Source organism: Dermacentor albipictus, unplaced genomic scaffold (assembly GCF_038994185.2).
Source record: "Dermacentor albipictus isolate Rhodes 1998 colony unplaced genomic scaffold, USDA_Dalb.pri_finalv2 scaffold_60, whole genome shotgun sequence".
Lineage (NCBI taxonomy): Eukaryota > Metazoa > Arthropoda > Arachnida > Ixodida > Ixodidae > Dermacentor > Dermacentor albipictus.
The window spans coordinates 454,152-471,027 of NW_027225614.1; the positions used below are offsets into that span (position 1 = coordinate 454,152).

General features: G+C 46.8%; 1 protein-coding gene across 1 annotated transcript; it reads right to left on the reverse strand.

Annotated features, from left to right (window-relative positions):
* Window positions 1-1,152: 1,152 nt before the first annotated feature.
* LOC135906611 (uncharacterized) lies at window positions 1,153-10,467 on the reverse strand. The gene is made up of 3 exons (XM_070530185.1): window positions 9,751-10,467; window positions 9,528-9,654; window positions 1,153-2,417 (listed from the first exon to the last, which is right to left on the reverse strand). Exons 1-3 carry the CDS (start codon window positions 10,465-10,467, stop codon window positions 1,315-1,317), a joined length of 1,947 nt encoding a protein of 648 aa, XP_070386286.1. The 3' UTR covers window positions 1,153-1,314.
* Between the last annotated feature and the right edge of the window lie 6,409 nt (window positions 10,468-16,876).

The window sequence follows — 16,876 nt, forward strand, 5'->3', positions numbered from 1 at the left end:
CACTGGGCAGAAGGTATGTGCCGCTCTATAATGAACCTCTCTGAAGACAACTTGCCTCGCTGGCTATGTGCCACTCATATGTGCCGCTATTCAATAAAAAAACAAACAACAACCTTCAAATTTATCCTGTGCTGGGCGGAACGTAACCTGCTTCAAATGTATTGAAACACAGGCCATATGGGGACTTGGAGACGGCTGCGCTAGAAGGGGCAGCGTGTCCAGAGGGATGCGCAAAAGAGGCGCCCGGTTGCATACACACGTCAAGCATGATGCATTTCAGAGTTGGCAATCCTCTGTGTCGCTACACTGTTTCTATGATAATTGGATGAACCGTCCAGCCGCTTTTTTGTGGGTGAGCCTGTCTCACCGTTTTTCTGGGCCGATGTCGGCGACCTGAAATTACTGCAGTTACTGAGCGAGGTGATTGCACTGAGACGATTGGCGGGAGCCAGTGAGGTTATTTGTTCAGCGTTTTTTTTTCTTCTCTCATTTTTATGATGAATCAAGCGAAGTAGTATAAAAATCTCCTGTTAAGCACCCGACACCATCATCGCAGCGCATGTTGATTATTATAAGTTCAAAATGAAATCTAGCATTCAACTGAAAGGTCTGTTTGCCTGAAGGGCCAATGAGAGCAACAAGTTATACATAAACTTTTTTCATCTTACCCGTTATCACATAAGATGCCAAGGTCTAATCTACCTATTAGAGGACGTCGCTGGTTGCTCTGCGACATGACATTGTAGATACGAACGTCTATGTCTCCAACTGGGATAGTTCAGGAGATGGGCGAGGTTTGTCAATTCGCATTACTTTTCATGTTTATCTATATTAGCTAATAAATATCTCAATGACCACCTCCATTGTGCCCAAAACGGTTTCCTTTCAACAGCTCCAAGAAACTTGCAAGCGGTTATCATATCCACTAGCTTAACCCTGGAAAACAATAGAGTTCCTAGCATCCCACTTTATTTCCTAAGAAAGCGAAATGTTCACTCTTCTCCCCAGTTAGCCTGGCATGTTGTCTCCACCACCCGACAGTGTTTGCCACAGGCATCTCAGCGTAACTGATGCCAGTCATACATGAGACCTTTATGGGTGTAACTGTTCCTACATTAAAGAAAGAAGAAGTCACAGCCATTTCATCGCTTTTTTATTCTTTTACATAATAAATAGTACTTATAAACTATTAGCGCAATCCGGTATCCTCGCACTAATCGCGACAATGCGGATAAAGACGGCACAATCGCATGCTGCTGATTCCGGGTCCTTAGCAGCTCGCGCCGAGTGCTTGGCAGGAACGCGCTGGCGGCCCTACGCTGCAATGCAGCCAGCGGCCGGCGACCATGGCTGACCTTCGCCTGGGGCACCGACTGCAGAGCCTAGGGTCTCCCGGATTCCGCCCTGGTCGAACGACGGGGTGCCCGCAAACAAGTCGTCGTCTTCGTCGTCCAGGAATGTGGGGGACAGCTGATTACCAAGCTTCGATCGGGCACACGGCGTTTTAAGTTGCTTGAATGCGCGAGCTGCCCTTAAGTGAGTGGTGGGCACGGCGTTTGTTCTGTTCGCCTCACGCACTAATGGTGGCAGATGACCGGGGAACCAGGGCACGTTGTAGGGCCGCGCAGCCGAGCGAGCCGACGCCGTGGCTGCGACAGTGGCCGACGGCCTAGGCCTCGTGATCAGCTTAGCAGCTCCCGAATCGCTGCGCCGGGCGGCGCTGGTTGCCCGCCATTCGTTCCTTTCCGGCGGCGGCGGCGGATGCTGCTGCTGCTGCTGGAACTCCGGGATACCTCGATCCTGGACCACGGTCATGGAAATGCTCGCCTGCTGCTGCTGGTCTCCGGAAGCGCCATTCTTGAGCTTGCCGGAAATCGCCTTGGTCCTGAGCGCCTGCATCTTGCACCGCTGGGTCTCACGTGGATTGTGCACGCACTCCGGGTGCTTCCTTCGGTGGACGTCGGCAGATGCGGCCGGCTTGCGCTGGTAAGGCTGCTTGTCGGCGACGCTGAGAGAACGCCACATCTTACCCAGGCGGCTGTTCACACGCCGGTTGTTCACGTTCGGGTTCTCAGCGGCCACCGATTGCCTCTTTCCGTGAGCAACCAGCATAAAGGTGTTTGGAGGTCGCCGAGTGCGCGACCGCAGCTGGTAACTGTGGTGGACCTCGCTGCTCTGCGATGCACCTTCCACGCCGGGATCGGGGGCCAAGGCAGGCAACGCTGTCGACGCTTCTGCTGCTGGCAGTGAGCGACGGCGGGGAATGCTTCGCAGGCGCGCGCTGTTGGTCGTGTGCTGACGCGAAGCCGAAGGCGACGGTTCACATTCACCGGCGTCGACGTCTGGAGAGCCGAGGGTGTCCAGAGCTGGAGCCGTCCGAAGATCCGACCCGATCGAACGACGAGCTTCTTCTTCTTCTTAGCTCGTGGCCCGTATTCTCTCGTGGCTCGCGAAGAGAGGAGCGGAACAAGGCAACAAATTTAGAAGCTAAATTCCACTTGAAAACTTGAGAAAAGCTAAGTTCGCGGGCTTTCCTTACAACGCGCAAAAAAAAATATTGCCCAATAGGTACAAATATAAACATTGTTGAATCGGACGTTTCCTAGAGCTCTCTACAATTTTGCCATTGTACCTGTTTGTCCCTAAATATAGCACTTGCTGAGTTGATTATTTATCTCTACTAATTAGGCGACTAAAGAATATGCAAGAAATTGTGTGGTTTGCCCCCATAAAAGGGCCGATAGCATGATTTCGTCCGTAATAATAGCGATAATAATAATAATAATAATAATGATAATAATAATAATAATAATAATAATAATAATAATAATAATAATAATAATAATAATAATAATAATAATAATAATAATAATAATAATAATATATTAATATTATTATTATTATTATTATTATTATTATTATTATTATTATTATTATTATTATTATTATTATTATTATTATTATTATTATTCAACACTTAGTTTTGTGGATTTGTTTGTTATAACAGAAATTAACGTCGCAGATACAGGCCTGGATACGTTTGTTCTACACGGTTATCAACCGCACTTTGTAACACGATCACATCGGCGAGGAGGAGGGATTGCTATTTTCGTCAAAAACGTGTATGACGTGTCACACATCGATGTTTCATTCACTTTTGCGGAATGTCTTGCTATCAACGTGGCTCAGGGGTGGTTCCTGCTATCTGTATTCGCGTTTTATCGACCTCCATCAAATAGTGTCTGTCGCTTTTTAATAGAATTGGAAGGCTTCTTACAACGATTAAACCCGGTGGATGAAATATGCCTAGTTGGAGACTTCAACATAAACGCTCTTTGTCACAGAAAGGGTGCGGCATCCGACTACTTATCCCTTTTAGCTTCCCATGGGATTGAAAATACGATAAACATTTCAACCAGAGAAGACCTGGTAAATGGGCATGTAGTCAGTTCATGCTTAGATCATATTTTGGTTCGTACTTCAAATTATTCTTTAGATTCATGTGTCATAAAACAGCGTTTGGCAGATCATTATTTTGTGGCTTGCCAGTTTGTGTCGTCAACCCCATCAACAACACGCGCTTGCGCAGAGGACTCGCCTAGCAGCGTTCAGATTTCTATAATAGACCAGCGTAAGCTCAATGACCTAATCAGGGCATTTGATTGGTCTACATTATTGAATAGAAAGGCTGCACATGTCTACGACTGCTTTTGTGAACAAATACAAACATTTGAAAATTTGGCAAAAAAAACTGTAACAAGGAAACGCCGAAAAAATTATAACTGGATAAATGCTAACGTAATTCGTGCTATAGCGGAAAGAGATGTCTTGTGGAAACGTTCGAAACGTTCCCCCCAAAATCTAACACTTCGCACTGCGTACACAGCAGCTAGAAACAGGGTAGTTGCCCTCATTAGATCGGCAAAACGGCTGTATTTTTTAAGTCAATTTAATCTTGCCTTGAAAAACCCAGCAAAGACTTGGTCTTTAGTAAATCACCTTCGAGGAAAAGCAGACTCGAGATCTGCCATTGATTCCTTTTCGAACAACCCCGCAACAACGGCTAATCTATTTAACCGTCATTTTGCTCGTTCGTCTGACGGAGCTAGTCAAGGGCATGCTCTGGACTGCACGCTTCAAGAATCTGTATCTGCCTCAGCCTTCCTGCCGAAGTTGTCGGAACTTGATTTACGTAGGATTATTTTCAGCTTCAGACAGAACAAACCACCCGGTCTTGATGGCCTTTCAGCGCGCATGCCCCAAAGAAACTTTGAAACCCTGTCGGGCATCCTTCTTTTTATGCTTAACGGGTTTCTCGATGATTCTTCTATCCCCGAAAGACTCAAAACTGCTTTAGTCAAGCCACTTCACAAAGGAGGAAAAAAGGATGTAATTGAAAACTATAGACCCATATCCATTTTGCCTATACTGTCCCAAGTGTTAGAAAAGTTTCTTTTGGAAATAATGCTTATCTTCATTAATAAGTTCTCGATAATGTCACCTAATCAGTTTGGTTTTGTCGCTGGTAAAGGTACTACTTTACTTTTAGAATCCTTCTCAGATGAAACTTTTTCCGCTTTCGACCAAAATTTGTTTAGCATTGCATTATTTCTAGATATTAGTAAAGCCTTTGAAGCAGTTAACCACGGCATATTGTTGAAAAAATTACATTTCTTGGGCTTCCGGGGGCCATTTCATGACATACTGAAAAATTATCTATCGAACAGATCACAAACAGTAGTATTAGGCAATCACTCTAGCTCTATTTTGCCTATTAAAGCTGGAGTCCCTCAAGGGTGCATTATAGCCCCGCTGCTGTTTAATATTTTCATGAATGACCTTGCGTCCACTGTTTCAAAATGCACAATTTTTCAATACGCCGATGACACTGTTCTGCTAGCAAAGCATTTATGCTACAAATCAGCAATCAATATGTTACAAAAAGATGTCTATAACGTAATAAATTGGTTTTCTAAAAATTTTCTTTTAATCAACAATTCAAAAACAAAGTTGATTTGCTTCAGAAATCCCTTAAAGATGACGTTGATAGATGAACCTATCCTTTTGCATAATAAGTCATGTTCGCATTGTAGCTGTACTCCAGTGGAATATGTGCAGTCTATAAAATACATGGGCGTATATTTTGACTCCAACCTGTCGTGGGAATCGCATTTAGCATACTTATGCAGTAAACTACGAAGCGCTGCCTGGGTACTCTATCACTGTGAAAGTATAGTTCCTTTTTCAGTCAAAAAAACAATTGTGAACGCTCTTGCATACGGAATATTAAGGTATGGCATCACAATTTTCGCCTTCTGTTCTGCGCGTTGGGAGAGCCGGGTAGACGCTCTTTTAAAGAACATGCTCCAGAGTGTAGCGTATAATTCGCCTCTGCTTTCTTCTCCAAACATATTTACCGCCGTAGGTTTTCCTTCGTTCCGCTCATTGTTTGTTGAAACAGTGGTATTACGTCATATTTGGAACTCGGATTTCAAAGTTGAGCATAAGCCTGTGCGCATGCTCCGTTCGGGCTTGCGTTTCACTGTGCCTCGTTCCGCCACGAGATACGGTGAGGCCCGGCGATGTGTGTACGTTCCTAATCTGTTTAACAACCTGCCAAAAGGCATTTGCACAGCAACTTCGAAAATATCACTGAAAAAGATGATACGTGCTCTGTAGGCTAAACATGTTACATATTCACATTGCTTTGCCTTCTCATCTCAAACAACATTTATGAGGACATTGTTTCAAAGATTCGAATTCTTGCATTTTGTGTTTTATGTTTTGTTCGTTTTATGTAAGCTTGAACTGTAGGGGCTGCTGCAATAAATCTGCGCAGCCAAATGTATTGTCGCGCGCTTTATGTAACGGCGTCATTATTTTCTTTGATATGTGATTGTTCTCCTATCTCAATGTATTTTCTTGCCAATTCTGCAAGGCCATGTCCCACAAGCCCTAGTAGGCTTAGACAGGCCTGATTATAATGCTGTATATGTGTTATGGCAATAAAGATATTATTATTATTATTATTATTATTATTATTATTATTATTATTATTATTATTATTATTATTATTATTATTATTATTATTGGTAGTAGTAGTAGTAGTAGTAGTAGTAGTAGTAGTAGTAGCAGTAGCAGTAGTTGTAATATGTGCGTGCACCAGCGCTCAGACCGTGGCGTTTTCCTGGGTATGGTAAATGATTGATTGATTGATTGATTGATTGATTGAGTGATTGAGTGAGTGAGTGAGTGAGTGAGTGAGTGAGTGAGTGAGTGAGTGAGTGAGTGAGTGAGTGAGTGAGTGAGTGAGTGAGTGAGTGAACACGTCTCCTTGAGGAGACGTGTTCGCTGTGTAGCACCATTGCGGCGCCGTCGAATCGAGTCATGCACGCTCACGCCTTCGAGCTCATAGATACCAGGCCTGCAACACTGCACTACACGTGCAACGCAGGTGTGAGCCCCAAGGAGACGTGCTCGCCTTGTGGTGACATTACGGCACGGAACCGAGTGATGAACACCCTCGCCTTTAAGCTCGTGGAGACAAGGCCGGTAGCACTCCCTCTGTGCCACGCGTCCACCGTAGAGGGAGACAGGGACCGGAGAACCACCGCTCGCGAAGGAACGTTTCCTTACGTCGTGGATTTCTTGTCACCACCACTGCATCCAGAAGGTGGACATTGCATGCGCGACTCACGCCATCCATACGGCGGACCAACCATCCTTCCCCGCCCGTATTCTTCCTACGTCGTTGCCGATGGCTCAACGCAAGTTGCGCTTGCTGAACATCATCGAGGACTCCGTTGTGGCCTTCCGGATTTCCAAGACGGGGATGCTGTCATCTCCCACGAGGCGATATTCCTCGACGTTGCCAAAGCTGGCCAGAATTTCACTGCCGATATGGAGATGCTTTACAAGCGCAACCGGAAAACCTCTCATAAGGGTTTCCATCTGCGAACACAGCCCGCAGAGGCGTGATGAGAGCATGGTTGGAAGCCTCGCCGCTTGCGAATTCCTGACGCTCAAGTCACTGACGCTCAATTCCGGACTTTGTTTTGCCCTTAACGCACATGCGCACGTCAACAACTCTAAATGAGGCCGGCCCAGACAATTACCTGGCCAATAGAAGTATTTATCTATCAAACCGATCGCACACTGAAGAGGCTTAACCGATGAACTCTTCCGGGCACTTCTCGAAATTCTTATCTACAGCCGGTCACCAATTGCTCTTGCTACGCGTCAATGCCGCTGAAGAACCTTATGACACTCCATTTTGACTGTGGAGCCATAAGAGTTATTGTGGAGCAGAACTCTCTCCATCACTTTCGGCCTAGCATCGGCTGCTCACTGCGAGAGTTATTTATTTATTTATTTATTTATCTATTTATTTATTTATTTACAAACATTCAAGGCCGGAGGGCATTGCAGAGAGGAGTGGCGAGTACATGTGTAGTCGTTGCCAATCTTCTGAAATTACTGGTCTCACAGATGGCGGCGATGGAGGTGGGAGAGGGGTTCCAGTCGTCGGCAGTGCGTCGTATAAATGATTGAAAGTAAGAATTGGAGTTGCATGGTGGTCCCCCCTCTTGATTTGGTGATCGATGTGCGCTGAAGTGTAGGATCGGTGAAGGTACTCATCTTTAACAACGGGATTAGTGAAATAAAACTTATGATAGAGTATGCTTTAATGGTATTATGGCATTCCTAGGATACTTCACGCACTTTCCGGTGTCTACCTATCCATCTGTTTTGCCGTGAACTTGGATCATCCGGCCAACTTGGGTCAACTTGGGTCTATGGTGTAATAGGTAGAGCATTGAGATGCTGTGGTGAGGGAACCGAGTTCGAAAACAAGCACAGGATTAAATCACTGGGTATGTGAAGCTGCGGATGCACCATTTGTTTGTTTGTTTGTTCTTTTGTTTGTTTTTTTGCTTGTCTGTTTGCTTGATTGCTTGTTTGTTTGTTTTTGTTTGTTTGTTTGTTTGTTTTTGTTTGTTTGCCACCAAGAGTGGCTGATACGCACCATTGGCGGTTGGCCGAAAATAAGGTGAGGTAAGGAAATACGAGTATAAAAAGAAGTGCTATTCAGAAATTTTGACTAGCTAAAAAGAATGAAGTCAGATGAAAATTCCATGAACCAATTTCACGCCAACTTTGATCACTGGGACACTGGGCAGAAGGTATGTGCCGCTCTACAATGAACCTCTCTGAAGACAACTTGCCTCGCTGGCTATGTGCCATTCATATGTGCCGCTATTCAATGACAAAACAAACAACAACCTTTAAATTTATCCTGTGCTGGGCGGAACGTAACCTTCTTCAAATGTATTGAAACACAGGCCATATGGGGACTTGGAGACGGCTGCGCTAGAAGGGGCAGCGTGTCCAGAGGGATGCGCAAAAGAGGCGCCCGGTTGCATACACACGTCAACCATGACGCATTTCAGAGTTGGCAATCCTCTGTCTCGCAACACTGTTTCCATTATAATTGGATCAACCATCACCCCGCTTTTTTGTGGGTGAGCCTGTCTCACCGTTTTCATCGGCCGATGTCGGCGACCTGCAATTACTGCAGTTACTGCGCGAGGTGATTGCACTGGGACGATAGGCGGGAGCCAGTCAGCTTCTTTTTTCAGCGTTTCATTTTTTCTCCTCTCTCATCTTTTATGACGCAACAAGCCAAGTATTATTATAAATCTCCCGTTAAGCGCCCGACACCATCATCGCAGCGCATGTTGATAATTACAAGTTCAGAATCAAATCTAGCATTCAACTGAAAGATCTGTTCGTCTGAAGGGCCAATGAGAGCAACAAGTTATACATAAACTTTTCTCATCTTACCCGTTATCACATAAGATGCCAAGGTCTCATCTACCTATGAGAGGACGTCGCTAGTTGCTCTGCGACATGACATTGTAGATACAACGTCTATGTCTACAACAGGGATAGTTCAGGAGATGGGCGAGCTTTGTCAATTCGAATTACTTTTCATGTTTATCTATATTAGCTAATAAATATCTCAATGACCACCTCCGTTGTGCCCAAAACGGTTTTGTTTCAACAGCTCTCAGAAGCTTGCAAGCGGTTATCATATCCACTAGCTTAACCTTGGAACAGAATAGAGTTCCTAGCATCCCACTTTATTTCCTAAGAAAGCGAAATGTTCACTCTTCTCCCCATTTAGCCTGGCATGTTGTCTCCACCACCCGACAGCGTCTGCCACAGGCATCTCAGCGTAACTGATGCCAGTCATACATAACACCTTTAAGGGTGTAACTGTTCCTACATTAAAGAAAGAACTCACAGCCATTTCATCGCTTTTTTATTCTTTTACATAATAAATAGTACTTATAAACTATTAGCGCAATGGGGTGTCCTTGCACTAATCGCAACAATGCGGATAAGGACGGCACAATCACATGCTGCTGATTCCGGGTCCTCTTCAGCTCGCGCCGAGTGCTTGGCAGGAACGCGCTGGCGGCCCTACGCTGCAATGCAGCCAGCGGCCGACGACCACGGCTGACCTTCGCCTGGGGCACCGACTGCAGAGCCTAGGGTATCCAGAATTCCACCCTGGTCGAACGACGGGGTGCCCGCAAACAAGTCGTCGTCTTCGTCGTCCAGGAATGTGGGGGACAGCTGATTACCAAGCTTCGATCGGGCACACGGCGTTTAAAATTGCTTGAATCCGCGAGCTGCCCTTAAGTGAGTGGAGGGCACTGCGTTTGGTCTGTTCGCCTCACGCACTAGTCCTGGGAGATGACCGGGGAACCAGGGCACGTTGTAGGGCCGCGCAGCCGAGCGAGCCGACGCCGCGTCTGCGACAGTGGCCGACGGCCTAGGCCTCGTGATTACCTTAGCAGCTCCCGAATCGCTGCGCCGGGCCCCGCTGGTTGCCCGCCGTTCGTTCCTTTGCGGTGGCGGTGGCGGATGCTGCTGCTTCTGGAACTCCGGGGTGCCTCGATCGTGGGCCACGGCCATCAAAAAGCTCGCCTGCTGCTGCTGGTCTCCGGAAGTGCCATTCTTGAGCTTGTCGGAAATCGCCTTGGTCCTGCGCGCCTGCATCTTGCACCGCTGGGTCTCACGTGGATTGTGCACGCACTCCGGGTGCTTCCTTCGGTGGACGTGCTTCCTTTGTCGGCGACGCTGAGAGAACGCCACAGCTTGGCCAGGCGGCTGCTCACACGCTGGTTGTTCACGTTCGGGTTCTCGGCGGCCACCGATCGCCTCTTTCCATGTGCAGACAATATGCAGGCGTTTGGTGGTCGCCGAATGCACGACCGCAGCTGGTAACTGTGCTGCACCTCGCTGCTCTGAGATGCACCTTCCACGCCGGGATCGGGGGCCAAGGCAGGCAACGCTGTCGACGCTTCTGCTGCTGGCAGTGACCGACGGCGGGGATTGCTTCGCAGACGCGTGCCGTTGGTCGTCTGCTGAAGCGAAGCTGAAGGGGACGGCTCTCATTCGCCGGGGTCGACGTCTGGAGAGCCGAGGGTGTCCAGAGCTGGAGCCGTCCGAAGATCCGACCCGATCGAACGACGAGCTTCTTCTTCTTCTTAGCTCGTGGCCCGTGTTCTCTCGTGGCTCGCGAAGAGAGGAGCGGATCGAGGCAACTAATTTAGAAGCTAAATTCCACTTGAAAACTTGAGAAAAGCTAAGTTCGCGGGCTTTCCTTACAACGCGGAAAAAAAAATTGCCTAATAAGTAAAATATAAATATTGTTGAATCGGACGCTTCCTAGAGCGCTCTAGAATTTTGTCATTGTACGTGTTTTCCCTAAATATAGCACTTTCTGAGTTGAATAATTAATCTGTACTAATTAGGCGACTAGAGAATATGCAAGAAATTGTGTGGTTTGCCCCCGTAAAAGGGCCAAGAGCATGACAAATAATAATAATAATAATAATAATAATAATAATAATAATAATAATAATAATAATAATAATAATAATAATAATAATAATAATAATAATAATAATAATAATAATAATAATAATAATTTATTATTATTATTATTATTATTATTATTATTATTATTATTATTATTATTATTATTATTATTATTATTATTATTATTATTATTATAACATATTATTAATATTAATATTAGTAGTAGTAGCAGTAGCAGTAATTGTAATCTGTGCGTGCACCAGCGCTCAGACCGTGGCGTTTTCCTGGGCATGGTAAATGAGTGAGTGAGTGAGTGAGTGAGTGAGTGAGTGAGTGAGTGAGTGAGTGAGTGAGTGAGTGAGTGAGTGAGTGAGTGAGTGAGTGAGTGAGTGAGTGAGTGAGTGAGTGAGTGAGTGAATTTTATCACCTCTCTGAGTCTCTTGCTTAGTAACTCAGCGGACCAACTGCAATGCATGTTCACTGACCTGGAGAGGCAAAGCAAAAGAGTGGGTCTAAAAATAATCTGCAGAAAACTAAAGTAATGTTGAACAGTCTCGGAAGAGAACAGCAGTTTACGATAGGTAGCGAGGCATTGGAAGTGGTAAGGGAATATATCTACTTAGGGCAGGTAGTGACCGCGGATCCGGATCATGAGACTGAAATAATCAGAAGAAGAAGAATGGGCCGGGATGTGTTTGGCAGACATTCTCAGATCATGAATAGCAGGTTGCCATTATCCTTCAAGAGAAAAGTGTATAACAGCTGTGTCTTACCAGTACTCACGTATGTGGGAGAAACCTGGAGGATTACGAAAAGTTTCGACTTAAGTTAAGGATTACGCAACGAGCTGTGGGAAGAAGAATGATAGGTGTAGCGTTAAGGGATAAGAAAAGAGCAGATTGGGCGAGGGAACAAACTCGAGTTAATGACATCTTAGTTGAAATCAAGAAAAAGAAATGGGCATGGGCAGGACATGTAATGAGGCGGGAAGATAACCAATGGTCATTAAGGGTTACGGACTGGATTCCAAGGGACGGGAAGCGTAGCCGGGGGCGGCAGAAAGTTAGGTGGGCGGATGCGATTAGGAAGTTTGCAGGGACAGCATGGCCACAATTACTACATGACCGGGGTAGTTGGAGAAGTATGGGAGAGGCCTTTGCCTTCAGTGGGCGTAACCAGGCTGATGATGAGGATCATGATGATGACATCTCTGAGGGCGCTTAGGCGCTTTTCAACCAAAGTTCCAAAAAGGGCCGTGTAATTTGCAACACATGGGTACAATCACTGTCCTTCAATACTACTAGTCATGAAACGCACGTAACGCTGTGGGAGCGTTTCACACAGAGCCCGCAACAGAACCACGGCGGCGCTGTAGCAAGTTAGAAGGGTAAGATAGAGAGAAGTCATAGTCACAGTTAAGCAATATAAATATCTGGGTGCATAAGTAAACGAAGAAAAGACAGATCTCAAGCAAGCAACAGCATAATCGAAGAAGGAGAAGGGGAATACTGCAATAACGAGACATATAACACTTCTGGGTTCCAATAAATTTGAGACGGTGAGAGGAATCTAGAAAGGAGTAATGTGGCCAGTGCTAACATTCGCAAAGGTAATTCTGCGCTTAAAATCACAAATCTCGTCCCGCTTGGAGATTAACCACAGATCGCTAGGCCGTATGACTTCGGGGGCCCACTGTAAAAACACAAATGAGGCATTCCAGGGCCACAAGGGTTGGGCCTCTTTTCAAGAGAAAAAAAAACCAAAATCAACAATGAGTTTTCAAGAAAGACCCAGGAACCTGGAAGAAAATAAATGGGCGGCTAACGTGGGCAAGTTTTTGTTACTCAAAAGCGCGGACACAGAATGGAGGAAGAGATGGAGAAAGTTGGCACCAATGCACAGGGTAATTGAAAGACTAAATAGACAACCAGTCCTCATCAAAAAGAAAATAAGAGACACAGACACAGTAAATTGGATGCAATGGGTAGAAACAAGGAAATTTTACAAAAATTCTGATAATTGTAGTCTAATGCCTAAGCATTCTTTGGATTAGCTGTTCCTTCGATTTTGCATACTTGTGATGCTAGCTAACGCATCTCCACCCATCGCTTTTTTCCGGAGCCGAAGATGGCTTACGCATTAGTAGACAATTCTCAGAATTTTATCCAGCGTCGCGCTATAACCTCGTTTCTGATCCACTTCTGAAGACCTCCTTTCCTCTTCTTGCAGTTGATTATTTCGTAGTTCCTGTCGCTGTTCTTGTTGTTCTGATAAGGAACGAGAAGGGTTGATAAGGGTCGCAATGTCCGAGAAGGTTCATAATGTCAGATAAGGGTTGATAAGGATCTGATCAGTTGCGATAACGTTGATAATGATTATATCTTTAACAAGAATATATATGTTCCTTACTACGAGTCGCCACGTCGCGCTGCTAATCTCTAGGCAGTGATTCCGACTGCGCAGGCCCCATTTAGATGGCGGAGAACTGCAAAAAAATGCTCATCTACTTATTTTTAAGCGCACGTGAAAAATTCCAGGTTGTCCGCTGCACTCCGTAGCACTCCACTACGGCGTGCCTCATAATCAGGTGGTAGTTATTGCACGTAAAGCCTTAGAATGTGTTAATTTTATAGCGTAACCATTCTTAGGCGACTCACCCACGAAAACTTTCCTTCGGTCAGTCTGTCTGTATGCAACGCGTAACACGATGCGGTCCATAAACAAAAAAAAAACGTAGACCACGTGTAGAGCCGACTTGAAGCCTTGTAAACATAACGAAAATTCCGGTTGTGCCAAAATTAATGCCAAACACACCACATCCCAGATGGGTTTCAGTGGTCGCGCGATGCGCCTTCCGTTGGGGCGTTCTTTCAGGGATGAAAATGCCGCCAATTTCTGAGGGCTCATGTGCGTAGCGTCGCGCAACACAGACAGATACGCAGCCAACGAGTTGATAAGGATGATAAGGAATGGTGAGCGCATATATGGGTCTGATCACGGTTGATAATGGTTCCACGCGAATGAATGATGTGTTAAACATCGATAAGGGCTTAAATTCGTGCGCTTGGTGCGCGTATGCACCACTTGGACGCGTTTTCTTTGTTTTTCTTTAACCCCCCTCTTATCAGTTAGATTAGCAGTATTGTATGCCGAAGAAGATCCATGTACGGTAAACTGCGTGATGAAAAACTGGCGCCGCTATCTTTCTTTACTTGCAGAAGTGAGCCACGTGGTGGTTTGTGGCGGACTGTGCGATGAAGCGCAGCGACGTCGGCTTTTCTTCGGAAATGCGCCCCGTTCGCTATGTCGCGATAAAATGCTCGGCAAAAAATAGCCACGTTATGGGCTCATCTTTGCGTAGGGAAACAGACCACATTGCTGTGTGAGTACGTCTGCGTCTGAGTTGTGTAATGCGCGATCAGCAATGCGTTATGTTTGTGAAAATGCTGATGTGCGAGCCCGAGATCACTGCCCCTGCATCTCACGTCCAACGTAGAGGTGAGCCGTCAGGAGACGTGCTCGCTGTGTGTTGACGTTATACGGCACGGAACCAGGTGAAGCACACGCTCGCCTTCGAACTTACCATGACCAGGCCGACAAGAGTGCCGCTGCACTGCACGTCCACCGTAGGTGCAGACAGGTACCCGAGAAACGCCGGTCGCGAGGAATCGTTTCCTTACCTCGTGGCTTCCGTGTCGCCACCGCTGCATCCAGGAGGTGGACGCGACATGCGCTGCTCGCTGTAGATCTACCGCGGACCAACCATCCTTCCCCGTCCGTATTCGTCCAACGTACTTTCCGCTGGCTCATCAGAGACGCCGCTTGCTGAACATCTCGTGGAGCTTCGCCGTGCTCTTCTAGGTTTCCAAGGCGGGGACGCGGTCACCTACCGTGAGATGATATTCATCGACGTCGCCAAAGCTCGCCGAAATTTGACTGCCGATATCGAAATGCTTTGCAACCGGCACATGCTCAAACCGGCTTCCATCTGCGAACACAGCCCGCAGAGGTATGACGAGAGCATGGTTGGAAGCGTCGTCGCTTGCGAGTTCCTGACACCCAAGTGTCTCTACAATAACTGTTCAATTCCGGACATTATTGCAGCCTCAATGCACATACGCACGATAACTGCTCTAAAGGAAGTCCTTGCCTAACGAACGATCTTACCGAGAGATATTTCTGTTATCACTCAAGCTTGTGGGGTCTTAAGGTCTCACAGGAGTACCGACCACCACGGTTTCGAGCTTAGCGAGCCACAGGGCCACGTCAGCCGTAAGGCTCTAGCGCCGCTCAGCGCCAGCTCAGGTCCCAAGGGGCTACCGAGCGACGCACGTAATAACTCAGTATTGCCCTAAGTAAGCGGAAACCGTTTATTGTATCTGACGGCACCCGACACTGCACAAACGCCCGGTCCCGGGACGGCGGGGAGCCAGAGGGGTCCCTCACCAAGGGCGTACAATACAGTCAGGGGCGCCTGTAACACGTCGCTGCGAGACCACAGGCTCAAGCTGGGACACGCTGCAAGGAAAAAATCCCGGCGGCTGTGCTACTTGCTCTCGCGATAACCAATGGGCCAACTCGCGAGAGCTCGGGCAATCTCCTTCGGCTTGGCCCTCCGATAAGTGCGGCTCAGCGTGGTACGACCACGCGCGAGCACTAGGCACCCGTTCTTCGGCTTAGCATCCGAACAGGATGAACACGAGGTACGCGCTCCCCGCACTGGCAAAGGCGCCGTGCGAACGCCCTGCAGCAGCCGTTGTGGCTGCCCATTCATCCTGCCTACGATGGCGTGGCCAGCTTAACTGGCAGTGTCCTGCCCCATCCAGCTGGAGTTCGGGACCACCCTCACCACCACGAAAGCGGCACTCATCGGACTCGCCAACAACATGGATTGACCATCGGTGAGCCCGTTCTTGTGTTACGTGGCCTGCAATCAATCCTACGCTCGCAACTCTCGCGACTTCGGCCACCGCCCTAGCCACAGAACTTTACGCGCCGCGTTCTCTTTGCACCCTGGACACTGTCCCGGGCTAGCAGCACACTCTTTTGTTAATATTTCTACCCCCCCCCCCTCCCCCCTTCGCGGCGTCATTTTCTTGCATTTGGGAGTATATTATCTTTTATTTATTATTTTTCCACTATCCTTTATGAATGTTTTTTTTATGAATAGTGCGCATTAAACTGTTAATAATACTTGTTGGTATGAGGTAGCAATTAGCTAATACAAGAAAAGCTCAATTGTCTTTGGTGCATTAGCCCCAACCAGCTTCTTCGCCAGACTGGTAGAGGGAAATTAAGGAGAGGAGGATGTGGGGATTTGGGGAATTCGACGCGCCATTGTGCGGGCACATTTCACCTATGTTCTGCAATCCACCAAGGGGCACTAAAGTGAAAAATGATTTCTTCTGCATCAGTAAATTACCGTTCTACAACACCAAAAACACCACTCTTACAACGATAAGACGTTTGGTAAGCCAGAAAAAGTGCAAGAACGAAATATGGCTGGCGACGCCTACTTAAGTTCCCGCACTTGGGGGCTGTGACGTCTCGGATTATGATGGCATCTTCTAGGGCCTACTAAATATATATAGCGGTACAGATTGACTACATTGTGTTCTAAAGGAACCAAATATTAAACATGGCAAGTTTCGGGGACCTTTATTCAGCCAACGCGGCCCAAATGCGAAAACATACTTTTGAATCCCTGACGTCACACCGACGTACCAGCGCTGGGGTACGCCGCGAAATTCAAATACTGATACATGGAGCTTCATTTTCTCATCTAATAATCAAACAATTTTTTTGAAATGACTGCCTACAGAGTTCTCAAACAATATTTCATTAGTCTAAACTGATTTATTATTTCGCTTTACTGTCCCTTTAAGCCACGCTGTCTCCTCGCTCCGAACCAGTTTTCAGCGTTGGCATTCCACTCGCGGTGGTTCGCGGTGAGGGCGGAGCTGGATGGATGGATGGATGGATG

Bases quoted from the DNA above. Each gene is read 5' to 3' on its own strand.
- LOC135906611 (XM_070530185.1), bottom strand. From the start codon at position 10,467: ATGAGAGCCGTCCCCTTCAGCTTCGCTTCAGCAGACGACCAACGGCAC. The intron at 9,655-9,750 runs GTGCGTGAGGCG...GCCCGATCGAAG, and splicing joins CCGGTCATCTCCCAGGACTA to CTTGGTAATCAGCTGTCCCC. The intron at 2,418-9,527 runs GTCAGCCGTGGT...CCACGAGCTAAG, and splicing joins AGTCGGTGCCCCAGGCGAAG to AAGAAGAAGAAGCTCGTCGT.